Source organism: Phodopus roborovskii, unplaced genomic scaffold (genome assembly GCF_943737965.1).
Source record: "Phodopus roborovskii unplaced genomic scaffold, PHOROB, whole genome shotgun sequence".
Lineage (NCBI taxonomy): Eukaryota > Metazoa > Chordata > Mammalia > Rodentia > Cricetidae > Phodopus > Phodopus roborovskii.
In genome coordinates this window covers 15,255,083-15,282,407 of record NW_026126424.1, presented here as the reverse complement: position 1 = coordinate 15,282,407, position 27,325 = coordinate 15,255,083, and the positions used below count along the sequence as shown (strand labels likewise).

Genomic DNA, 27,325 nt, shown 5'->3' with positions numbered 1-27,325 from the left:
ACCTCCTTCGTTCCTTCTGTTTATCGTTTCCCCTCCTCCGCGGGAGCTGAGCGCCAAACTCAAACGCTGTCAGGGCCCGGACTTCTTCCAAGCTGCTTCTAAGGCCCAGACCCGTTGGGCTTTTTCCGCACGGCGGTCGGGGCAGCGGTCCGACATGAGCCAAGTTCTGTTCCAGCAGCTTGTCCCCTTGCAAGTGAAATGCAAAGACTGTGAGGAGAGGTGAGGTCCGCGTCTCCCGGGGCCGGCGGGCGGCGGTTGGGGGCGAGCCAATGCGGAAGATGGCGGCCGGGCTCCGCGGGGATCGGCCGGCGGCCGTGTCGGACTGACCGCCGGGGCGCCGGAAGGGACCCTGCGGGGACCGAATGGTTACCTCTGTGTGTCGCCCGGTCGGCCGTTGCGGAGAGGGCGCTGGGAAAGGGAGCGGGGGAATGGGGAACGGACTCCGCTCCGGTGTCCTAGCTCTGAGCGGGACCGAGTCCAGACTGCCCTCTCTGGATGGGAGCTCTGCTCCTCTCCAGCTCATTTCTGAAGCTTTTCCATGGCTCCAGGGAGGGGTCCGCACCAGCCCCTCACTCACGCTCTCCTTTGAAGGGTATTGGGAGTGACGCTTTAGAACTTCAACTGAAAACAAACAATAATTTCATTGATATACTTCGGTCCACCTGCACACCAGTCACAAAACAAAGATACGTTTAACCAACCCCAAACACTGGAAAGTCGGGAACTCTTTTCATTCAGTAAATACTGTGAAGCCATGCAGCACCTTGTGCGGACCCCTGGGGATCCCGTGGTCTTCATGGAGTTAACAGTAGGGCAGTACAGTAGAGGACATTAAGCCTGTCTCACAGATAAAGGCAGGCTTGCAACTTTATTCACAGGTGAGGCTATCAAGGCTCAAATAGATTTGATTAGAAGTTAGATCTGATTTTCCGTTTTACCACTAAGTATTTTTTTTGTTGTTGTTGTTTTTAAGCTGTCATTTAGTTTCTGTGAATCGTGTATACTCATTTGTAAAACTGATTTGACACACCTACCCATCCATAAGATTGCAACGAAGGTCAGGTTTGGAGATGAAGGTAGAAACTGAACGGTGGAGAATGCTGCAGAAAGTAATGAAGTTGCTGCCACTGTTAAACCATGGCACGCAGTTTAGAATTAGGTCCACAATCAACTGGCAAAGCAGTGAGGAAGGGCAGCCTTGTATGGGGATCTGTAGATTATTTTCTTTGTCTAATTGTTGTTGACTTTGGCCATAGAGCTTACACCCTCACTTAGCATGCTGTACACTGATCCTAGTCCCCAGCCTCTACTTGACGAGTTTGTACTGACCAGTATAGTGTCCAATATAGTTATTGAATGTGGGCTAATCCAAACTGATGTCTCTACGTATAAAAATTCATATTAGATTTTGAAGACATGATAGTAACAGGAATGTAAACAGTCTCAGTTTTATGTTGATTATCTCTTACAGCTATTTTTAGGGTATATTGGGTGATATGTATTCAAGTTAATTTTACTTTCAAAGGTGGGGTTTTCTAATGTGACTTTAGACAATTTAAAATGACATTTATGACTCATACTTGTGGCTTTTGTTTTGTTTCTGTTGGGCAGTGTGGGACATTACTTGTGATCTCAAGCTTGACACTCAAGACTCTTCTACACGTTATACCGTAATCTGTGTTAATCATGTTAAAACACAGTTTCAACTTTTAACATTTGTTTAGAAACCTGATAGAAATCTTATCACCTGTGGCAAGGACCAACCCACTGTTCATAAATCAAATTTTACTGGAACATAGCCATCCTTCTTTGTTACCAACTGTCTATGGTTGCTTTTGCGCAAGGGCTTCAGTCAGTAATTGTATGGGGGTACTAGAGGAATGTAGCTCCATGTCTTTATGGTAGAGTGCATGTTTGTCCTCAGCACTCAATACCAACACTAGCAGAGACAGAGAGAGACAGAGAGGAACGAGGAAAACAGTTATGACAGAAACTCTATAGTCTTCACAGTCTAAAATATTTACTCTCTGACCTCTTGCAGAATAATTTTGCTAACCCCTAGCCTATAGGAAGAACAACCTAGATTCTTTAGCTAATATTCAAGACCAGTTTATTCCAGCAAATATTTGCAAATGCCAAGAATATTGAGGGTGTGACACTTTCTTTCCTGTCTCCACCAACAGCAAGAACAGAACAACAGTCTTCATTGTGGTTCTCAGGGAATGTACAGCCTTAGAACTGAGATTTCCCTTGGACAGGAAACATAGCACAGGTTACAAGTTTAGGTCTCACGCTGGATTGCTTGGGTTTAAGTTAATTCCAATTCTGTCACTTGAACAGTTTACTGTGTGTACGTTTCTGTGGATTGACTCATTCCCTTGCAATATGCTATCATGGACTTTACCCCCAACCCCAAGCTCACATAATTTATTAAAATTTTTGTCTCGTCTTCAAATTCTAAATAATAGTACCTACATCATAGGATTATTATTGAAGATGAAATGATTTAATACATAAAAGGTGCTTAAAATAGTAACTAATATTTATTAAATATTCCCTAAACCTTAATTATTAGTAAAGTGTGATTGTGTAAGTATTATAATAAAGGCATAGAGGAAGGGAAGGCAGTTGAGTAGAAGATAGTGCAACTATCAGGAAACCCTACCTGGAAGAAATTGGTGAGATCTTTAAACCCAGGATTGGATAACCACCTGCTCTCTCGATGACTTCAAAGGTGTGTGTGTTTGTGTGTCTGTCTCTCTCTGATGTGTTCAGTGTTAGTGTCTACATGTGCATATGAGTATGAATGAGTGTGGAAGGCAGAGGTTGGCTTCTGGTATCTTTAAAAATTATCTCCCCCTTAAAATTCTGTTTTCAGAAGTTACACATATTTATTTAATGTGTGTGGAGAGGAGGGTATGTGTGTACCACAGTGTGCTTGTGGAGGTCAGAGGACAACTTGCAGGAGTCTGTGGGTTTTATGAGTTCCAGGGATTGAATTTAGCCTGTCAGGCTTGGGGGAGGGGTGGGAGGCGGCACGTGTCTTTCCTACTGATTCATCTTGCTGACCCCCCCACCACCACCTTATTTTTTGAGACATGGCCTCATTGAACACTTTACCACAAATTAATTGACTAGACCAGCTGGCCTGGCCCTGTGAAATCTCCTGGCACTACACTGTCCTACCCCCTAGGGTTAAAGATGTGTACAAAACATATCGACATAAAAAATTATTTGTGTGTGTGTATGTGTGTGTCATAGCATGTGGGTATATGTGTATGTGTGTGTGTGTTAGCACATGTAGTGTGTTTATGTGTTAGCATGTTGGGGGGTGTGGGTATACATACCTGGAAAGGGAGGAAAGTGTCAGGTCTTTCAGAACTGGGGTCAGGCATTGTGGGCTGCTTGGTGGATGCTGGGGTACACACTCTGAGAGAACGAGTATGTGCTTTTAACCAATTGTCTCTTCAGTCCCACACCCAGCTTTTGTTTGGGTACTGGGGATCCAAATTCAGACTGTCACACTTGTGTGGCAGGCGGTTTTCTGACTGTGCCATCTCACAGTCCCCCCAAGGTTAAATCCCTCCCAATAAGGATCCTTTAAAGTTGCCCAGGATCGCCAGATGTGGTGGAATTCCAGCTGTCAGGCAGGGGCAAGTGACTCTGTGAGGTTTTGGACAGCCTGGTGACAACTACAAAATTAGGTGCCTAAGTTGAAATTAGTTGTCATTAATCATTTATTAGGTAGCATTATGTAGAAAAACGATGAGTTCAAATGACACTTTGTAATGTGCCTCAGTTCTTCCTCTGTAAGAGAAATAGCCACTAAGATTATTGCCCACTAGGGTAATCTTTCCTCCTTCTCCTCTTCTCTGTCTCTGTCTCTCTTTCTTTTTCTTTTTCTCCCTGTCTTCCTCTCTCTCCCCAGACTCAGTAGACATTAATAGCTCTTCCTTTCCTTCTCTTGAGCCCTAAAACAATCAGAGGAATGTAGGTAAGAACTTTGTCTGATTTCAGTTTGCAGACATGAACCATGTTTACTTCTGTTTGTATCCTTAGCACCCAGAAGCTACCTGGCTTACAGTAGCTTTTGTCTTTTGCACTAAGATGATAAGGTCACAGCTTCTAGATGGCAGCAATGGGCTGAAGTCCAGCTCTGGAGTCTAATGCTTAAGATCTTTATTTAAAAATAAATAAGTAAGCCAACCTGGCTACATATGACTGACCTGGAGGGTGTTATTCAGTTACAAGCTATGTTTAAGGTGTGACCTCCAGATAAGTAGTGTATTCATTGGGATTTTGCTTGTTTTAATGCTCTTAATCATGACTCTTTCTAATACAGAAAAAAAGATTTAAGGTTTGAAATGATATATCTGTAATCTCAGATTTTCCTATCACATATTTCTAAAGGTGGCTTTGGTTTTCTCAAGACAGCGTTTCTCTGTGTAGTCCTGGCTGTCCTGGAACTTGCTCTATAGACCAGAGATCTGCCTACCTCTGCCTCTGAGTGCTGGGACTAAAGGTGTGTGCCACCACTGTAGTACTCTAGGGGTGTTTTTAAAGTAAATATAGAGAATATATTTAGTTTAGGGCCTTCAAGTTTTCTCCCAACATTTAATCCATTGTAGGTGCTTTGAATGTGTGCAACAGTATTGTTAATATGAGTGGTGAATTGTCATAGTCAAATAATTCTTAAACGTAGGTAAAGGGCATGATATTGTGTGTATGTATGTGTGTGTGCGCGCACACGCATACACATGCACATTTCTCTTTTCATGTATGTGTATTTATATGTGTGTGTATACTATATACATCTGTACATATGTGTTTTGTTTTTATTGAACCGATGATTCTTTAATGTTTCTAAATAAAGTTATAAAGTACAGGACTTTCCAAGCTGTAAGACACAATAAAAAATTAGATATCGATTTAAATATCATATCACTGCAGCAGATACCACAATATACTAGAAAAATACCTTAAAGATAAACACAAAACCAAAAAACAAACCTCTATCTAAAGAGCCACTTAATCTGACAAGTTAGGAAATTGGGATGTTTTCAAAAAGTGCCTAGTGAAGTTGGAGTACTGTCCTAATTTGCTTCATATACATTGCTCTAGGCACTAGAGTGACAGCGTAACCCAGTGGCATAGTGCCTGTCTAGCATGCATAGCCTCCAGCTTTCATCCCCAGCACCATAGAAACACTTGAGCAAGGATAATGAAAGCTCTCTTCTGTTTGCTGTATAGACAGCTGCCCCCTTTTCAGCTAGCATATAGGGATGATGCATTCGGCTTCCTCATATGAACTGAGATATAGTTTCCGATAAATGATCAATAAGAAATTTAACTGGTCAGAGCCCGGTGGCATACAACTTTAAGCTCAGCATTTGGGAGGCAGAGGCAGTTGGATTTCTATGAATTTCAGGCCACTCTGATCTACATAGAGTTCCAGGACAGCCAGAACTACATAAAAAAGACCCTGCCTCAAAAAACAAACAAATGAACTAAAATGGCCCATTTTAAAACAATATAATATAAAATTGCAAATTCAAGCTTAAGAACAAAAGGTCTTAGCAGTTGAATCATGTCCAACTGTTTCCACTTTTCCCATCCATTGTCAGTTGCTGTGTCTAACCGTTTTTACTTCTGTTGTAGAGAAGTAGAATATGGAAAAGGTCTAAACCATTTCAACTTGAGCAGATTCAATTTTGTTTCAGTTATTTTTCTATTGCTGTGATAAGAGATCATGACTATGGTAACATATAGAAGAAATGGCTTCTTTTAGGCTTAAGTTTCAGTTAGGGTATGATGACAGAGCAGCGGGCAGAGTGAAGGTAGCAGGTAGCTGAAGTACCCTCTGCGAGCAAGCAGGAGACAGACCACACTGGGAATGGTCCAAGTCTTTTGAAAGCTCAAAGCCCACCCTCATCGACACACCCCTCCCCAAAGGCCACATTTGTTTCCCCCTCCCCCATACACATACACATATCAGAGAAAGGCCATTGTTACTAAATTTAGTAAACGTCTTTCACTAATTTTATCTCTATTAATTTTGTTCTTCAGCTTAATGTTATTACTACTTTTAGTCTTTGTTCATAATGGATACTGCACAGAGTGTGGAGTGTTGTGGCTTCACTCTCTCAGACAGAGTTAGTTACTTGTGAATGAGACAAATAGTAAGCTTGTTGAAAATACTTATGTTGATATATTGCATAGAGAATATTTTATGTAGATTTGATTTTGGGTTTAAAGTATTTTATATATGTAACAGGGTGGTGATTGTCATTTCCTTGGGTCTAAAAATAATGTAGACATTGTAATATTTTAACTTTTTAAGATAGTATTTCTCTGGAAGTCAGTTTGATCATTGCAATTTTCAGATCTAAAAGTTGTTCCTAAATTGATGGTCTGTCTCTTAGTAGATGCTTTTTAGAATCTGGCAGTAAAGTTGCTTACCAGAATGCTAGCAATAGGCACCCTATTGTTTACCCTGTTTAGTCACAGCATCTTCATTTTAAAAGTGACAAAATTAACCCTTCCATTAAGAATTACTAGGTCACTTATTAGAGGAACCTAATCCAGTGTGCATTCTAAAATCTGTCCCTAAGCTTGAGGGCACCTGTGAAGAGGCTTGTGGTCCTAGACGGAAGTGTTAAATGATGTGCAGAGAGTGAACTCGTGTCACATGAATGTTTCTGAGTTCTTCATATCTTTTCCTCCAGGAGAGGAAGTGTTAGAGTGAGCATTGAACTACAATCACTTTCTAATCCAGTGCATAGAAAGGTTGGTATTTATTTCCCTTTCCAATATGATCATTTGTGTGTGATGTAATTATTGTTGTGGTTTGGTTTTGTTTTAAGAAAATGAAATCTGTACTTACTATACTTAGTCATACTATAATCACTAAGGTGGTTTTACAGGGTGAGACTTATCCATTATATACCACATATGCTGACTCTTGTAGTTTCCCCAAATATGAGAGATTCTATGGTCTAGTTTGTGGTAGTGGTGGACTATTTGTGTTCTCCCTGATCTTTTTAGTACTATAATAAAATTATGGATTTTAATTTATTAAAAATTAAAAAAGAGTAGTATTGGTTTTTGTGTTACAACTTTCCCTGAACACATGCAAGCATCTTGTAGTTGGCAGTAACTTTAGGTTTGGCTTGTTGGTTTTTTTAGTAGCATCTGAGGTGAATTTTAAGAAGTACTTAAGTAGAGGTTCCTGTTCAGAGGTTGAGCAAGCCCCCAGTTCATTGATTTTTCCAGAACTGAGGTTATATATTCCTACATGTTAATCTTACATATGGTACCTCTTCATTTTTTTTTTTTTTTTAAGTCTCACTAATAAATTGCTTCAATGTTTCCAATCCCCTAGTAGTTCCTTAGAAATGAGTAGACTTTGTTTAGGTTCTTCTTATCCCTAGCAGTGTGCCGGTTTGCCTGGTGCCAGTGTTCTCTGTGAAGTTGATCATTTTTATGTACCTACCTGTCAGGTGTGATGCTCTGTCTCACTTTAAATTTAACAACCTGGCAAGTGTCTTTATGAAAGGAGCCCATTTCATTAAAAAAAGACAACAGATGGATAGTTCCTTCAGTGGCCAGCTGGAGTGGGAGGCCTCCTGGGAAGCCCTGGAAACATGTCACCTGATACCCATCTTCTATCTGAGCCACAAAAGCCCCTTTCCTTGAGTAGATTATTGTCAGTTTTGCTGATTAAATTTGTTGCTTTTGAAATACCAGATCAGTTAATTTGAGGGAAACTGAAAATACAGTTGTTGAGTCTTGCCCTGATGCCACACTTTTCTGATCCCATAGAAAATGCTCGTGGCTTCCAGATATGCCCCAGCTTCAACACATGCCATACAGCTCTCATGGAGCTGAATGTCTGCCCCTGTTTAAGATGCTCACTCCCTCAAGACTAGTAAAAATTAGGAGTGCCAGCAAACAGGCAGGACTCTGCCATACCTGATATGTCGATGTTGTTGAATAATTTCACTTTTACAAAAGATCTACTGGAAACATTAAAAAAAAAAACCCACTCTTTTCTTTAGGATTTAGTCATCCGTCTGACTGATGATACAGATCCTTTTTTTCTGTATAACCTTGTAATATCTGAGGAAGATTTTCAAAGGTAAGTGCTCTCTTATTTGCTGGCTCTATTTGTAGTCTAGAAACTACTTTCTGAATTTTATAGTATATTTACACTGTTCTCTTGAAACATACCTATTCAGACAGTAAGTCATTCTGGGAATGCTGACTGTCCTATAATTGTTGACAGGATATTTTAGAAGATAAATGTTTTATAGCTTATTAGACTTCCATTTTAGCAGCTCACAAATTTGACAATTTGGCTAAATTTGTCAATTTCCATTAGATAAGGTTGATATAAATCAAAAGCTGCCTAGTTTAGTTTTTTTAAAAAAATAATAATGACATTAGTAAATAAAGAATTATTTCAGTCTATGGATGGTAACTACAGATAGTAATTAGGTTTCTGAAGAACTGTTTTTTTCTGTTTTCTGTATAGTTTAAAATTGCAGCAAGGCCTCCTGGTGGACTTCTTAGCCTTCCCACAGAAATTTATAGACCTACTTCAGCAGTGCAAGCAGGAGCATGGGAAGGAAACGCCAAGGTGAGGCTTGGAGCGTCGGGCACTAGAACTCTGCACAGATGCCCTGTGAAAGATGGTTGATGATTAAATTATTGTCCATGGATTACAGATACCCTAGGGTATGCTTTTAGAGTGGGATTCAGGCTCAGTTTAATACCAAATATTAAGAAATCTTGGTTGGGGGCTGGAGAGATGGCTCAGTGGTTAAGAGCTCTTCCCATGGATACAAATTCAATTCCCAGCACCCACATGGCAGCTCCCAATTGTCTGTGACTCCAGTTTCAGGGGATCCAACACCGTCATACAGGCATGCATGCAAACAAAATACCAGTGTATATAAAATACAAAAAGAAATTTTGACTTAAATAAGAAACATTACATCCTTAATTTATATGGTTTGATGCAACTTTTAAAGTTAGTTGACTTTAAAAAAATTGTTTTCCTAAGATTGATTGATTGATTGATTGATTTTGGTTTTCTAAGACAGTGTTTCTCTGTGTAGCCCTGGCTTTCCTGAAACTCACTGTGTAGACCAGGCAGGTCTCAAAAGCACAGAGATCTGCCTGCCTCTGCCTCCCAAGTGCTGGGATTAAAGGCATGTGCCACCACTGCCCAGCTAGTGGAACTATGTAATAGCATTTTTTGTTTGTTTTTATAGTGATTGCATTTATGTTCATGGTCATGTGTTCCTGACACCTGATCATGTAAGGTTCACCTGGAACTTTTTCTTGGCTTGAACAACTGCTTAATATTTTTAAAAATACTGTTATATGTTATATTAGAAACTCTGAGATGTTTTTCTGTATTCTTTTCATGTCTCTCCCCCCCCCCCCCCAAGGATTTCTCTGTGTAGTTCTGGCTGTCTTGGAACTTTCACTCTATAAATCAGACTGGTCTCCTCAAATTTATAGAGATCTCCTTGCTTCTGCCTCAAGTACTGGGATTAAAGGACTGCACTACCAATTCCCAACTCCTCCTCTTTTTTTTGATACAGAGTCTTACTATGTAGTGCTGGCTCTTTTGGAAATACTATTGTAGACCCGACTGACCTCTAATTCACAGAGATCTGTCTGTCTCCACTTCCCTGGTGCTGGGATTAAAGTGTCATATGCCACCCTCAACCCAAGGCTTTTTTTCATGCTATTCGGTATAATTATTCTGTAAAGAACTTTGTCAAGCTATGTGATCATTCCGAAATTTTATAGGGATAAGGATAACCTGTAATTTAAAGGTCAGTTGTTAGCATGAGGAGCTGGTACACTTTGATACATTGTGTTTCTGATTTTTACAATTTTATATGCATTGTTGTTTTACCTATGTGTATGTCTGGGTGAGGGTGTCATATTTTGGCATTACACACAGTTGCTAACTGCCATGTGGGTTCTGGGAAATGATCCCAGGTCCTCTCAAAGAGCAGTCAGTGCTCTTAACCACTGAGCCATCTCTCCAGCTCTGAGTTTTTGTTTTCTCTCTGTTTCCTTTTTTTTTCTTCCATTGTGAACTCAAGGACTGTTTCATTCAACACCCTGTCGTACTCCTCTTTATCTTTTTCCATAGCTCCTATGGTTTTTAATTTCCCCACTTCATGGTCTGAATTGGGGAGTTCATGATGTGATGGTACGCTTTCACAGTTTTGTGTGCTAGAATGTGACTCTTCTCTTCAAAGGTTTCTGCTACAGCTTATTTCTTCAGCTGCGCTTTTGGATAACATGCCAGTATTTTTAAATGTTGTGGAGACAAACCCTTTTAAGCATCTTATTCACCTGTCATTAAAGCTTTTACCTGGAAATGATGTAGAGATAAAAAAGTTTCTAGCAGGCTGTTTGAAATGCAGCAAGGTAAGATTTTTTAATTTGTCACTCTTTTAAACTATGCACCTTTATAAATCATTGTGGAGCCATATTGCCCTTTCTTTTTTTGTAGTGAACTTCATTGGTTTTCATTTAGCTACTACCTATAGCTTTAAGTCTAGAACTAGACTAGCAGTTGAGAAACTTAGGGTCCAGGGTATTTACTACTTTGCTCTGGCCTTAGGCACCTAAATCCCATGTTGCCATTTTATCAGCTGGCAATTATGTTTGAAAATAAATGTATGAACATGTTTTGAATATTTTATTACAATATTTTGCAATATTACAATATTTTGAATATTGTAAAATGCTACATTATAAAGTATGTGAAAGAATGTCAGGCTGGGTGGTGATGGCACACGCTTTTAATCCTAACACTTGGGATGCAGAGACATGCAGATCTCTGTGAGTCTGAGGACATCCAGGTCTACAGAGTGGGTTCCAGAACAGCCAAGATGACATAGAAAAACCCTGTGTAAAACCCTGTCTCAAAAAAACAAAAACAAAACAAAACAAAAAAAATTTAAGATGATGGTTAGATCATTACATAGCAAGTGATCATAGAGCACAGATCATCTGGGGTCTTATAGAAATGAAGGTTTTGTTTTAGAAGGCCTGAAGTTTTGCACTTCCAACAGGCTCTTTGCATGATGCTGGTGCTGTATTTTGCTACACTTTGAATAGCTTGGCTATGGATGATTGTCTTAAATTATAAGTTGCATAATTTTATTTTTATAACTAGGAAGAAAAATTATCATTGACTAAATCACTAGATGATGTTACCAGGCAACTGCACATTACAAAAGAGGTAATTCAAGTTTCATTTTGTCTCTGTAAGTCATCCAGGCATTGGTTCTGAACTCTTTCTTGAATTAAACCCAAGCCTTTGTGTATCTTCTTCCAAAGTATGTTGCTATGGAATGTCGTCTCTTTGCCCCTTCCCCTTACTAGTTAATTATCTTAAGTTGATACTTTCTTTTAGATATCTAATCCTACCCAAACATTTCTGCCATCTCTAACATATGACACATTTTCTAAGTCCATCTCTAACATGTGACACATTTTCTAAGTCATCAAATAAGACAATGCTTAGCATCTATCACTTACTTATTCTCTTTGCTTTAAAAAATTATCACCTTTATTTATTGTGTGTGTGTGTGTGCTACTGTTTGTGTGTACAGGACTGTGTGTACCATGGCATGCAAGTGGAGATCAGAGGACAGCTTATAGGAGTTGGTTTTTCTCCTTCTGCCATGGATACCAGGAATCAAACTTAGGTCATCAGGCCTGGTGGAAGCTCTTGCTGGCCCTGTCATTTTATTCATCTCATTTGTCTGCCTTAAAATGGCATTTTAGTTTCCATCTTCCTTTCCCTTTTTTCCTGCATTAAGATTAGAATTAATCTTTTGATGGGATTATGCTTTCGGTCGTGGCCACTACACCTTTGCCCTTCACCTTTGAAAGATTCTAGGTTGAAAGTACTTGCTAAACAACATGGCTGTAGGCAGAAAGTATTCCTGTGTAAAACTTGGTCCCTTGGAAGGGTCCATGCTACTATACTTATGTATAGTAAACTTATATAGAAGTAAACTTAGGAGAGACAATATATCCAGGTTTCTTAATGTCAGAGCAAAGGGTTTGGTGCTGAAGAGCTAGATGAAGTTAAGTTTAAAGGCAGTTTAAACTTCACCTGTAGGCTTATTGTAGCTCTAAAATGGTTTTTATTCTCATCTTGACTTCTTTAAATTTATCTGTGGGGAAAACTTTGAGTATCTATTGGAAGGCTGAAATTTTCTTTTCAGTGTCCCTGTTAAGTACTCTGTGCTCTAGTCTGAAATGTAGCATATTCAAGAGACTATCCTAATACCTTGCACTGACTTCTTACATAGATGTTATCAGAAAAAACGCAAGAATTAGATAAATTGCGGAGTGAATGGGCCTCACACACAGCATCGTTGGCAAATAAGCATTCTCAGGAATTAACGAATGAGAAGGAAAAAGCCTTGCAGGTGAGCATTAAAGGTAATTGGAAAATGTCATTTTAAAAATTATTCTTAGTTATTTAATTATAAAAGTAATAAATGCTTGTTTTAAAGTTTTCCAACATCTAAGAAGTACATAAAATCAAAATTAAAAGTGTATTTTTCAAAGTCTTACCATTCAAATGTTATATAGTCATCCTAGGCATTTTATTCTGCTTGGCTTCTCAGCCATCAGCTGTACCCATCATGGATGACCTGTTGGTCCTCCCTTAAAGTGATCATATTGACTCTCAACTCAGTGTAGATAATTTGATATCTTTTTCTAGACGTCTCTATGTATATATGAGTGATTTGTAGCAATGTAAGTTATAATTGCAGATGTACATTTGGGGTTTTATTCTATGCTATATTGATTATAACTTTTTTAAAAAGACAACATAAGATATCATTCTCTGTCGATCCAAATACTCCTTTTAGTGCTATACGGCTATTATTTGTCATTCAGATACAACTTAAAATTAGTTACTTACCAAATTGGTAGACATTTAAATGCTATGAGCAATCAGTGAGCTTTCTGTTCACATTGTAATACATCTACATAAAATTTCATGGATATGTACTAGTCACCTAAAAGATTATGTCATATGGGATCCCAAAAGTCTTTAATTCCCTATGTTCTTGATACTATTAATCATCTTTGTATTTGTCACCTGGTGTGCACTAAACTTGTATCAATTCTTGTTAGATCTTTGTATGAAACTAAACATCTTTTCACATGGCTTTTTGTCATTTGCATTTCCTCTATGGATTACTCTTTGACCTTTACTCCATTTGCTCTTTACCTTCTATTTTATAGCTTTAATGATAAATTTTTAATGTACTTAATAGTAGTTAGTTATTTGCTGTAAAGGGTATAACTGGATTTTTTTTTGTAAATTTAGCTTTAACTCAAATTAAAATTTAGAATATTGTATCACCCTTAATGGCTGCCTTATGTGCTTTCCCAGCCTGTATGCTACTCTTATGGGGTGTCTTGGGGTTTCTATTGCTGTGAAGAGCATAACACATGTTACAAAGGAAAGTATTTAATTGGGGCTAGCTTACAGTTCAGAGGTTCAGTCCATTTTCAGCATGGTGGCAACCAGGCAGACATGGTGCTGGACAGGTAGCTGAGAATTCTACATCTAGACCCACAGGCAGCAGGAAGAGAGCATCTTAAACCTCAAAACCCACCCCCAATGACGGGCTTTCTCCTACAAGGCTACACCTCCTAATCCTTTCAAATAATGCCACTCCCTGTGAGCCTGTGGGGCCATTTTCATTAAGATTACCACATGGAGTTATCTTTCTGACTGCTGCTATCATTGCTTAGTTTTGTTTGTTCTTCAATGTAAGTTGAATCAAGTAGTATGTTTTTGTATCATTTCCTTCCCTCAACATAACAGCTCTGAAATTCAATTGTATTGTCTTGTATTATTGTATTCTATTATATGACTAGACCATAATTTACTTGTTTTCCTCTTGAATTATTTGTAATATGAGCAACCTACTACATGTCTTTGTGCAGGTGTACATTACAGCTTACTGTTGAAATGACTGGGTTCAAATAGAAGCATGTGTTTAACTTTAGCAGAAACTGTCTGTTTTCTTGTGGAGGTTTACACTGCCACTCTGGGTTTATAATACTACCACATAATAATGACATTTTTTCATATGCATATTGACCTGCTTGATTATGCAGTGCCCATTCAACATGACCATTATTAAATCAACCTATTGGTACTTTTCTTATTTTTAGGAATTATTTGTATATCCTAAACATGAACTTTTTTTGTGAGGTATAGGTGTCACTTACTATCTAAAAGGAAGTAATTTTAGGGGCTCTCTCAGGATACTGAAGGATACCGGGTCTCAAAATTCCTTCTATAAAGTGGCATACTACTTACATATAACTTGTGCATATCTGCACTTCAGATCATCTCTAGATACTTAAAATGTCTAATATATATGCCATGTAAACAGTTGTTATACAGTGTTGTTTAGGGAATAATGGCAAGAAAAGTCCATATATCACAGTTAGATACATGGTACAGGCATGAGCCATAGGGTAAATGATACTCAAATGACAAGTTCTGAATGACCCAGCTGTATGCACTAATGGCAGAGTGTTACAGCAGAATATCACTGCACTCCTATCTGTGTCCTGTCTGTTTGTCTGTCTCTGTAAACAACCCCGACTGTCCTGAAATTCACAGAGATTCGCTTGCCTTTACCTCCTGAGGACAGGATTAAATGTGTGTATTACCATATCTGGGTCCCGAATTTTTTCTTCAAGATTCTTATTAAACAGTATTTGTGACTGGGGATTTTATGTATTTTTACTCTGCAAAAGTGAGACTGTCACTCTGTCTCCACCACTCTGGTTACTCTGGTTTTATTGTTGTTTGTTTTCAAATAGGCTAGCCTTGATCTTGCTGTGTAGCAGAGAAGGACTGGAATTCCCATCCTCTTTTATACCTCCTCAGTGTTGGGAAATTACCAACAAGACAGTAGTGTTAAATAGACCTTTGTTTACCTTACTAGTTCTTTCAAGAACTCTGTAATTGAAATAGACTTTTTCTAAGCAGGGAAATCTGAAAATGATGAAGAAATTATGATTGTTTTTCTTCTGATGTTTTCTTTCTTCTCTGACATGTCATTCTATAATAGGTACAGGTTCAGCACCAGCAGCAGCATGAACAACAGAAAAAGGAGCTGGAAGCCCTCCATCAACGAAATATCCTCCAGCTTCAAAACAGATTGTCTGAATTAGAGGCAGCTAATAAAGACCTCACTGAGAAGAAGTATAAAGGAGATGCCATTGCCAGAGAACTGAAAGCAAAGCTTGCTGGAGTGGAAGAGGTAGAGTGCTGGCTGCTTCCTGGTCACACTCCTGGGCTGCTGAGGTTGAGTCACTGGTTTCACTGCGGTTACTGTACTACTGAGCAGTGGTGCTCCCTTGGCTGCTCTGCACAGATTCTTGGCCCTGTAAATCATCTCAATGCAAAGAAAATAGGAATAGCAGATGTGATAAAAGTGCTAATTCAAGAAGGAACTGAGATAAACTGGGTATTTTAGTTTGGAGCTTGAGTAAATATTGAATAAAAGGGCATCTCCCAGATGCTTTCAGTGTATTTTTAATGTTAGTGCAGTGTCCATGTCTCACAGGTATAGTGTTGACAAGGTTAGGCTAGCAGCTGTATGAAGTCGAATGATCAGTGAGAGAGCCACTCTGGACAGTGGCTAATGCTCGCTGAGCATGTGTAGGGTAATGACCGAGACTGTGAAAGTGACTAGCACAAATTAACCCATACTTAAGTACCATTATCCTCATTGTAGAGATAATTGGGCTACAGCACAGAGTTTTGGTGTTATTTGCTTAAGATCCTACAACCCACAAGGAATAGAAAAGAGGATCGTAACCCGTTTGTTATTTGCCTGTCTTTCTTTCAAGCACCCAGGAGTGTTTGTTTTTCATTGCTGGGATTTAACTCAGGGCCTCCTGCATACTTGGCCAGTGCTCTGCAGTGAGCGTTATACCTTGCTTATCAGAGAAGTTTAAATAGTGTTGTTTGCCACAGCATATTTGTGGATGCCTCGGCACTCTTGGCACTAATAATAGTTTCTCCTTAAGTAAAAATTATTTTCAAACTTTTTTTTTTAAGTTTTTTGAGACAGGGTTTTCTGTGTTCCCCAGGTTGGCATCAGACTCCTGAGTTCAGTCAGTGCCTGGCTTTACTTTACTTAGTGGCTGGACTACAGTCAAGCACCACTATTTCTGATTTTTTTTTTTTTTTTTTTTTTTTTTTTTTTTTTTTGAGACATGGTTTCTCTGTGTAGTCCTGGCTGTCTTAGAATTCTGTAGACCATGCTGGCCATGAACTCAGACCCACCTGCCTCTGCCTTCTAGTGCTCAGATTAAGGCATATGGCACCACGCCTAGCTTGTTCCTGATTTTTAATGTCTATCTAACATTGGAGATTACCATAGTTCTATAGTTCTATTTCACTACTGTTTAGAAGCTAAAGCTCCACTCATTTTATGTGTAGATCCTTGAAGTATTTTATATTGACAATAGATGTGTATATTTACACCCTATGCCCTGGGGGGGTAGTAGGTAGTGCAACATTTCTGACTTCACACATGGGTACCTGGGTAGGCTGATAGCTGTATTATAATGCTGTATGGTTTCATCTGTCTAAACCCCCAAATGGGCCAGTTCATAGACAGTCTTAAGTATGTTGATTGTATTGGTTGTCTTTGTAGCAGTGACAGGATATTGATATCAACAACTTAAGGGAGGACATTTATTTTGGCTCACTATTTTAGAGGCTTCATTCTGGCTGCACTTTGAACTTGATGCAGTGTGGTTAAGGGGACTGTTTGTTTCACTGTGGACAGGAGGTGGGTGGGGAACTGTGACAACACAGGAACATGACACAATATAGCTCTGAGGATAATTCCTCTGGTAAGGCCCACTTCCATGTTTCTAAAACCTCCCAATGCCATGCATTCAGCGGGAGATCAAGCCTGTGGGGATATTTCATGTTTAAGCCATAATACCAAATGGTTTCTTCCAAGATTTGCAGAACACCTGTAGAGTATAACTCTTGCCTGGGGAACTTTGTTTTATGTTTGAGTGTTCAGTTTCATAATTATGTGAATTCAAACATTGTAGGCATTATGTCCTAAAGTGATTATCTATTGATATTTGCTGTCATTATGTTAGGAAATTTACATAAGGGTTTTTGAAGTTCTTGGGGGATTCATATAAGAGCACAGGCCTTGTCTAACAGCTATCAGGCCATGAATCTCTGCAGTTCTATCTGTGGGACAGAACAGATCAGCCTGCTGTGTTGTTAAGTGTGGTCTTGCACCCCCCTCCCACTTATAGCTATAAGATGAGTTCTTGGTCCTCCCTAGTTCCTGCACTTTGACCCATAAGCCAGGCCAAACTAGACCACATGGTATGAAATTTGCTTACCCCTTGAAAATCATTAAGAGTCAGAACCTGCTTTGTTCTTGAGAACTAAAGGGTCTGTCTGTACTTGGAAGTTTACTGGACCCGTTTCTCTCTTGCCCACTGTTCCTTCTGCCTCATAAAATAATTACCGAGGCTTAATATTACAGTGGCTTGGCCAATGGCTCAGACATAATTCTAACTAGCTCTCACAATTAAATTAACCCTTTTCTATTGTTTTATATTTTACCACGAGGCTCGTGGCTTGCTACCTCATATCTTACTTCCCTGCGGCGACTCTGACTCTGCCTTCTTTCTCTCTGTGTCTCTGTTTGGATTTTCCACCTACCTATATTCTGCCCTGTCACAGGGCCTAAATAGCTTTATTCAGAAACCATGTGCAGCACGTGCCACGCCAGTCTGTGTCCTGTCCGGTCCCGCTGTACCTGGCAGCTATCTTGTCTCAGCCTGGCTCCGTCAGATTTGCTGCTCTCTCTCTTGTTTCCCAGTACAGCTTTTTTTGAAGGGTAATCTCATAGCAGCTCCTTCCCAGGAACCTGCATTAAAGGGTTTTAAAATTTCATTTATTTGTGTGTGCATGTGTGCTTAATAATGAGTACACTCATGTCAAGACAACTTCATAAATGACACTAAAGGAAGTTGAGTATTCCCACACTTGCCCTGAACGTGTATTGTAATTTGAAGTCAAGTCTGTCTGATATCAAAAGTTTGCTCCAAAATCCATTGGTGTGCACTATAAAATTATCATAAACATTTTTTGTTAAAACAATTCCCTAGGTATTACTTATTGGACTTAGGTCAGTTACATTTAGGTTGCTGTTATCTTATTGAGAAGTGATTTAATCTAGATTTTTCTTTTTGAGATCTATTTTTAGTTAGCAGTTATTATTTGCTTTTTTCTTTAAAAGAGAAATTCAGAAATGTTAATATTTATTGATGTGGAAAATAGTATATTATAAGATGTAGATAATAAAATTACACAGTATGGGGCTAGAGAGATGGTCCAGTGGTTAAGAGTACTTTTTGTTATTTCAGAGGACCCAGGTTTGATTCCCAGTAACCACATGGTGCCTTATACCCATCCATTGCTACAGTTCCAAATCTGACGTCATCTTCTGGCCTTCACAAGCACCAGGCATGAATGTGGTACACACATACATGCAGACAAAAACAATCATACACATAAAATAAAAATAAATAAAAAGTTGTGATACTTTCCATAAATCAGAATTGCTTTGTTTTCTCCTTGGTATAATTGAATTCAAATTATATTTTAAAATTGTGTCCAGATCTATAACTTACATACATCACTGGAGAGATTTTCATGGCTTTTAAAAAAACAAGATTATACTGACTGTCCTCAGCCTGAGTACTGTGAAGACAGTCACCACTACACCTGTCTTTGGAGGTGTTCCTGGTGTTTAAGACATCTTAGAAAGGTTGTTTTTAGTTTTTGGTTTTTTGAGACAGGGTTTCTCTGCATAGCCTTGGCTGTCCTGGAACTCACTTTGTAGACCAGGCTGGCCTGGAACTCACAGAGATCTGCCTGCTTCTGCCTCCTGAGTGCTGGGATTAAAGGCATGCACCACCACCAACCACCTGGTAGAATGGTATTTTTTTGTTTTGGGGGGTTTTTATTAAATGAATATTTTGTTTTATTTTTATGCATTATGGATGCTTTGCCTGTATGTATGTATGTCTTCGCACGATGTGTACCTGGTATTTGTGATGCCAGAAGAGGGCATCAGATTTCCTGAGACTCAACAGTTAGAAACAGTCTGAGCTGCCTTGTGGGTGCTAGGAATTGAACCTGCATCCTCTGGAAAGGCGGCCAGTGCTTTTATCCATTGGATCATCTCTCTGACCCCAAGATACCCTAGTTCCACATAACCAAATGACTCATTTTCCTTTTACATAATACATAATAATTCTTTTTCCCAACCACCCCCAGGAGCTGCAGCGGGCCAAGCAAGAGGTCCTTTCTCTGAGAAGAGAGAATTGTACTCTGGATGCTGAATGCCATGAGAAAGAAAAGCATATTAACCAGCTACAGACAAAAGTGGCAGTTTTAGAACAGGAAATCAAGGATAAAGACCAGCTTGTCTTGAGAACAAAAGAAGCATTCGATACAATCCAAGAACAAAAGGTCTTCTATAAAAATTTAAAAACTAAATTGATTGCATTTACTAATGATGCTTCCCCTAAATAAACACAGTGGCTCACTTGTGTGTTTTGTTGGTTTGTTTGTTTGTTTGTTTTTTTATTAGGTGGTTTTAGAAGAAAATGGTGAGAAAAATCAGGTACAACTGGGAAAACTTGAAGCTACCATAAAGTCGTTATCAGCAGAACTTCTGAAGGTTCGCTTTGAAATGTTTAGCAGAATGTTAATATTTCATTGACTTGCACAAATACTCATATAAGGCTATTTTATAGGCAAATGAAATTATCAAGAAGTTACAAGGAGATCTTAAAACGCTCATGGGTAAATTGAAACTGAAGAATACAGTTACTATTCAGCAAGAAAAACTATTGGCTGAGAAAGAGGAGATGCTACAAAAGGAGCGAAAGGAATCACAGGATGCTGGACAGTCTCTTCGAGCCAAGGAACAAGAGGTAGTCACTGTTTCTTGCTTCTGGGTTGTGACTGCTTTGTGTGCAGTTAGTGAGCTTCCCCACATAGTTGCTTGACCTTTTCTTCCTCAAACAAAAACCCAGTAGATGTTAATAACCCATTTTAGTTTGCAAATTTAGTTACCAGTACTCAAAACAAACAGAATGGATTGGTAATTGTGTATGTGTACTTCTATTTAAAGATTTAAATATTTCATTACATTTAAGTTTTTATTTTTGTGTAGTGAGGTTTTTGTTGTTGCTTTTTGTTTGTTGAGATAAACTTTCTCTGTGTTGTTCTGGCTGATCTAGAATTTGCTCTGCAGACCAGGGTGGCACTGAACTCACAGAGATCCTCCTGCCTCTCCTCCTGAGTACTGGGATTAAAGGTGTGTGTCGACACCACCTGGCTTCATTTTGTGGTTCTAGTGGTAAACAGTTATTTAATAGTATAATACAGTTCTTTTGTCTTCCACTTTTATTGACGTGTGATGATTTCAGGTATGCAGATTACAAGAGCAATTAGAAACTACAGTTCAGAAACTTGAAGAAAGTAAACAACTTTTAAAAAACAATGAAAAATGTAAGTAATGTTATATTTTTCTGTAAATGAGGCTTATAGTTTTATTGTTAACTTGAAATTTTTATTTGAATTAGTGAAAGTGCAGGTAAATGATATATACAAATAATTTGTTGTTTAAGCTTGTTTTTGTTGTTGTTGTATTTTGTTTGTTTTAGAGATGGTCCCACTGTGTAGCTCTGCCTGCTCCTCTCCCTTTTCATTGAACATTTTCTCAGTTCTAGGAACTAGGCATCTGATGTAGAATTATGAACTTTAAATATCTGAAAGATTCTGTTCTAGATGCAAAAACTGTCAGATTTTGAGTTGTGGAAGTATGTGCTTTGGAAGCAGTAGAGTAAGAAGTCCCATGTGGCAGTTGCTAAGATGAGCATCTTTACTCCAGACATGTATCCAAGCTTATATTGTGTGCCTGCTGCAAAGCTGTAGAAATTGAGCAGTGCAAAAACTACTTATAGTTGGTGTGGTGATTCACACTTGTAATCTGAGCCTTTGAGAGACTGAGACAGGAAGAACATCAACTGTGGGCCTGCCTGGCTATAGTGAAACCTGTTTGAAAAATACCAAAGGGAGGAATGTACTAATTATCATTTAACCATGTTAAATTATTCAAAAAAATAAAAACTAAAATGAAGTAAAAGCTAAAATAAAATTCTGTTCTGCGTTTTATTCTCCTATTTAAGTAATCACTTGGCTAAACAAAGAACTAAATGAAAACCAGCTGGTGAGAAAGCAAGACACATTGGGAACCTCTACCACTCCCCCTTTACATTCTAGTAGCAACACCATCAGAAGTGGGATTTCTCCCAGCCTGAATGTGGTAAGAATTAAGATGAGATGTGAGTGATGTTACTGGAGTCCATCAGTTAGTTATTTAGTAGGAGTCTGTTTATACTGCCCTTGGAGGTGCAGGTTAGACATACATGATCTTAACAAAGAGGCTGTATTTCAGCGGCACTCTTCATGTTTCTGCATGTTTGTGAATATGTTGACTGTGTGCATGTGCGAAGGGCACACTTTCTAAGTTTTCTATAGAAATCACTATTAAATGTAATGAAATTTATAAGATACACATGAAAACACACAGAGAGAAAGATTGTTTAGGAAACTTCAAACAGAAAATTCAGGATTTGAACTCACGCTTGGGTCTGTGGAGAAAAGCCTGCAGTGATCTGGTCAGCAAGCAAAGTGGGAGGCAGCTTTGTTAACATATACTCATTGGTTTTAGTGTCTGAGCCTCTTGAGAGACATGTCTAGCTTTTTTCTCACAAGGAATGAGAGGGAGAAGAAAGGCAGCTCTTTAGATCCAGGAGATGGCCTGGTATTAGGAGATGTCAAGACTGAGAGGGCTAGCACTTGCTTATTACAGTTAAAGGCCCACACTCCATCGTGAACATAACAATTACACAGTATATCATCATCAGATGTGGTCTTGTGATGAATCAACACAAAACAAGAACACTCTTCAATCATACCTGAACACAGACAAGTCTGCTAGGCTATAGAAAAGGCCAGACAGCCTTCTGTCCTGGTTGACATTTGTAGTTGTGGCTTTTCTAACCCCATAATACACTCCCCTACCTTAATCAGTAAGACATAATTAGAGACTCAGCCACTTGTTTCTACTCCCTAGCAGCTTGTACAATCCATAGTAAAGTCCCACTTTCTTTAATCTTTCCCTCAAATCCCCTGACATTGCTAATCAACCAGTAAGTCCCTTTAGTACTTGCTGAGACTCCTTGTGGCCCCTCATAGTTTGCAGGCCCTATCACATGGAGCAGTGATCCCAGCTGTATTCCAGAGGGATGGTGCTGGCTAGGAGGGATTGCCACTGATTGTTAAATTTAGATGTCTAATTGAATTTTTAATGTACTCTGATAAACTGTACTACATTGTAGAAAGTTTGGAGAAGATTGCTGCTCAGTCTGAAAGGAGTACAAAAAGAAATAGCTAGGGCTGAGTTATAAGCTCAGAAACAGTTGATTCTTAATGAGTGCTGTTAAATAACTGTAAAGGATGTTTGTAGTCCAGCCACTGGTTAGAGTCACTTCAAGTGACCTATTTTATTAAGAAACTTTCTTCTCATCACATTGGTTAATGATGGTGCCATGGGATTAAAATTAGGACAAAGCCTTGGTTAATGATGGTGCCATGGGATTAAAATTAGGACAAAGCATATTTTTTTTCATCTTATCTGCTAAAAAACAATAGTCTTGTTTTTATTCAATCTGACAAAATTATTTTATCTCTGAATGGTCTGTCAATGACGACTCATTCTTACACCTTCTCTCTCAGTAGGGCTAGATAAAGAAGGTGCCTTGGCATTCTTTGTTTTAATCCCACTCAAAGGCAAACCGAGTAGTTTCTTTGGCCCATACTTGCATAGCTACATTTTGTGGTATTTTCTAGAGAAAATAGATATTGCTATTAACTAGTAATTATTAGTAGCCACACTTTGCCTTCTAGGTCAGCAGATACTTTAGACTATAATTTTGAAATATTTCTCACCGCCAATCACTATTTATTTTATTTTTAGGTTGATAATAGACTAAATTACCCAAGCTGTGGAATTGGCTATCCTGTCTCCTCTGCGTTTGCATTCCAGAATGCTTTTCCCCATGTAGTTTCTGCCAAAAACACCAGTCATCCAATCTCAGCACCAAAGGTAGCCAAATGAACTGTTTTGAGAAATTACAGAAACGTGTTGGCATATAAGTATTTTGTACTTTTTAAAAGTGTGTTTCTTTGGTCAGCTGCTACCTGCTAGGTAATGTATTAGATGAACTGAAAATCTAGTATGTGCTTAAAGGAAATAGAAGCACCAAGTATTTGTGCAATCACTGCAGTTTGTAATGCCTAGATTGTTGTGGAATACTACTTTAACTAGGCATCTGTCTGTGCTGCAGAATATTAGATTAACTATGTAAAGGTGTGATACATTTGTTTATTCTGCATTTGTTTAATTATGTAAAGATGTATTGCATTTGTTTCACCTTGCCTACCAAAGATAACCTGACTGGGCTAATAAAAAAGCTAAACAGCCATTAGTAAGGCAGGAGAGGCATGGGTGGAGCTGCCGGGCAGAGAGAATAAATAGGAGGAGAAATCTAGGCTGGATAGAAGGAGAGCAATAGAGGAGGGTGATGCCTGGGGCCAGACAGGCAGCCATCAGCCAGCTAGACAAAGTAGGACATACAGAAAGAAAAGGTAAAAAGCCCCAAGGCAAAACATAAATGAGAAACAGGTTAATTTAAACTAAAGGAGAAAAGCTAGCCAGAAACAAGCATAAGCTAAGGCCTAACATTCAAAACCAACAATAAGTCTCCGTGTCATGATTTGGGATCTAGTTGGCCCAAAAAGAAAAAGCCTGGTACACTATATATCAGTCTATGGAATCTTATGTCTACTCACTACATTTATATTCATTATTTTATGCCAAGTCAACAAGCTGAAGAAAGATTGATAAACTCATACTCTATTATCAGAATTTATATGTTTGTAGAGCAGGCTTCTAGGCAGAAATTTTAAAATAGTTTTGGAGGCATTATTGCAAATGATGTATAAAAAGCAATCCTTTCACCTTTGATTTATTATTTGTATCCAGTTTCTTTCTTAAAATTTATTTAACTTTATTTTATGTGCATTGGTGTGAAGGTGTCCAATCTTCTAGAACTAGAGTTATAGACAGGTGGGTGCTGGGAATTGAACTCTAGTTCCTCTTGAAAAGCATCCAGTGCTTGTAATTGTTGAGCCATCTCTGTAGCCCCCTTTTTGTTTATTCTCTGCTGCTGGGTCTTTGTGCCTCTGTATACATTTTAGGATTTTTTTTTTTTTTTCTGTTTCTTGGAAGAATGTCTTTGGGATTTTGATGGGAAATTCATTGAGTTTGTCAATGGATATCTTAACTATATTAACTTGATCAATACTTTCATGTTTTAATTTCTTTTTTCAGTGCTTTCAAGTTTCATTATAGTTTTGTCCTTCCTTAGTTTTTATTCCTTGGTATTGCCTTTTTTTGGTATTATTTTTGGTTATTTTAAATTCTAATACCTTATTTAGAATGTAGTGAGTGTAACAGTCTTTGAAAGCCTTTTAAAGGCTTGGTTTTTGGAATACACAATATAAAACTATTGTTGTGTTAAGTTGGTTCTTATGGCTTTTTGAGACAGAGCTCAAGATTTCTTCAAACTCTTGATCATTCTAGCACATGAGGTCCGTGCCAGCCCAACCGTGGGTAGTTTCAGTTCTGTAACTGACCTGAATGCACTGGTGTTCACATGAGGGGACACGTTGGGAGAATCACTTGTGTCACATGAGCTTTTTCTGTGAGGGTCAGTCAGGTTCTTTTTACATATCAAAAGAATGTGCCTACGCTATAAAATAGAGGCAAAACCTTTATTTTTATTAGCTAGACTTATCAAGAAGTAAAACCTAACCACTCAACATGGAAATGCTTCAGTTCTGAGTTCATGAGCTATGGTCTCTCCACAGGTTCAGTTTAACTTGCAGCTTACAAAACCAAGCACATTGCTAGATGCACAGCCAGGAACAGCTATTAGCAGGCCTTGTTCATCTGATAAGGAGAAGTAAGTACTCAGTGAGTTACTCTTAGCAATGAAAATGTCATTTCTCTTGTATATGGTTTCAAGTTATAGGATCCCACTTAGATGTAAAAAGTTTTCTTATAAGGAAAGAGAGTTCTTGTAAATATGTGGATATGTACATAGAAATCCTTTTTAAAGCAGGGCATAGTGGCACATGCCTTTAATTCTGCCACTCAAGTGGCAGAGATGGGCAGATAGATTTGAGTGCAAAAGCCAAGACCCTGTCTTGGAAAGAGGGCTACAGAGGTGGTTCAGTGGTGTTCTTCTGGAGTACTTGGGTTTGATTCCCATAGCCAGATGGCTGCCCACAACCCTTTGTAACTCCAAGGGAGGTCTGAAGCCCTCTTCTGGCCTCCAAAAGTATTGCACACATGTGCACAGACATAAATGCAGGCAAAACACTCATATACATAAAAAATGTACATGCACAGTATTTTTTAGATTGATATTCTCAAATCAATATGTATTTTCCTTCTGTCATGTGTCACATGCTTTTTTGTTCTAATAGTACTTTTTGTTGACTCAAACTTAGGATACTATTCTCAGCATATGAGCTGATTTTTCCTGTATTTTCTCATCTCCCTTCTCTGTGTGTTTGCCATGACATAAAATCTTATGGTACTCATAGAATTTTCATTTGTACTCATCATAGAATTTTCCTTTCTCGTATAGTCCTTATCCTAGTTCTTGGTATAAGGATTTAGAAGGAATGTATTACATATAGATGTTTTTTATTTGCTTAAACAAAGTGAAGAGTATACAGGTTAGGTGTCCTTTATTGAAAACATTTGAGACCAGTGATACTTCAGATTTTTGAAGCTTTAGAATTTTGGAATATTTGCACATACATACTTAGTTATCTTAGGGTGGGACCTAAGCCTAAAAGGAAAGATTGATGCTTCTCCTACACACAGCCTGCAGATATATTATGTACTTGGGCTTCTATTGTTTTGTTTTTGGTGCACTTGTTTCACCTGAGCCATCCATCAAATGGGGTCAACAGAGTTAACTTGTGGCATCATGTGGGTGGTCAAAAATTTGTACTATGGTATTTTAGAGCATTATGAATTTGTCTACAAGGGACATTCAACACACATTCATAGAAAATGAACAATAAAATGAAATTTAAGATTTAAAGATGACTTTTTTTTTTCTTTTTTAAGTAGTGAAAATTTAGGACTGGAATCCAAATACTTAAAGAAAAGAGAAGATAGCATTCCTTTACGTGGGCTCAGCCAGAATCTGTTTAGTACGTCAGGTGAGGAGACATCTGCACTGGGATGGTAGTTTCATTAAATGTGTCTAAGACTAAAGTAGTAACAGGTTGTGTGCTTTGCTCTCTTTTGCAGACCATCAGAAAGAGGGCATGCTGGGAGCACTACAGACATCTTCCAAACCCACAGTTCTCCCCCCTTCATCTTCAGCATATTTCCCTGGGCAATTACCAAATAGTTAATCCAACACCTTTCATTTCTTACTGACAGTTTAGAAATTCAAGTGGCTCAACAATCAATAACAAATCCAGCTTTCCTCATTCCTGCTAAATCATTTGGATCCTTTGTAATACTACTACCATTTACAAACTTAGGAGATTGTCAAAGATTCTGAGTAAATGGCATTTTTTATTCTGTAAACAGAATGTTTCAAAAAAAAAAATAATCACTGAATTTTATCAGAGTCTTAACCAGTTGGTATGAATAAGAAACATCCTAATGAAAAAATCCACCCTGCAAGGGAATAGTAACAAGCTGAAGAAAGGTTGTGATCACACTATCACACTTATGAGTAAAACAATTCTCATTTGGGAGAAATAGCTTCTGCCTTTGATTACTGACCTTTACACTGAAGTCCTTATACTTTTAAAGTTGGTTGTTTGGGGGTTTTGTTTTCCATTTTTATACATATTGGTTTTTTGAGACAAGGATTTTTGTTTTTTAAGACAGGGTTCTGGTTTTTGTTTTTTTAATATAGCCCTGGCTGTCCTGGAACTCACTCTGTAGACCAAGCTGTCCTAAAACTCAAGAGATCCGCCTGTCTCTGTCTCCCAATGCTGGGACTAAAG

General features: G+C 38.5%; 1 protein-coding gene across 1 annotated transcript; it reads left to right on the top strand.

Annotated features, from left to right (window-relative positions):
- Positions 1-93: 93 nt before the first annotated feature.
- Positions 94-26,798, top strand: Sass6 (SAS-6 centriolar assembly protein). Its single transcript, XM_051185614.1, has 17 exons — positions 94-219; positions 6,726-6,786; positions 8,058-8,137; positions 8,534-8,638; positions 10,284-10,455; positions 11,210-11,275; positions 12,357-12,476; positions 15,159-15,350; positions 19,421-19,615; positions 19,737-19,826; positions 19,903-20,082; positions 20,581-20,662; positions 21,343-21,479; positions 23,196-23,324; positions 25,151-25,245; positions 26,427-26,521; positions 26,613-26,798. Exons 1-17 carry the CDS (start codon positions 155-157, stop codon positions 26,717-26,719), a joined length of 1,971 nt encoding a protein of 656 aa, XP_051041571.1. The 5' UTR covers positions 94-154; the 3' UTR covers positions 26,720-26,798.
- The last annotated feature ends 527 nt before the right edge of the window (positions 26,799-27,325 follow it).

Excerpts from the sequence above, each read along its gene's own strand:
- Sass6 (XM_051185614.1), top strand. The coding sequence starts at position 155 with ATGAGCCAAGTTCTGTTCCAGCAGCTTGTCCCCTTGCAAGTGAAATGC. Across the intron at positions 10,456-11,209 it reads GCTGTTTGAAATGCAGCAAG|GAAGAAAAATTATCATTGAC; the intron begins GTAAGATTTTTT and ends TTTTATAACTAG. Across the intron at positions 15,351-19,420 it reads AGCTTGCTGGAGTGGAAGAG|GAGCTGCAGCGGGCCAAGCA; the intron begins GTAGAGTGCTGG and ends AACCACCCCCAG.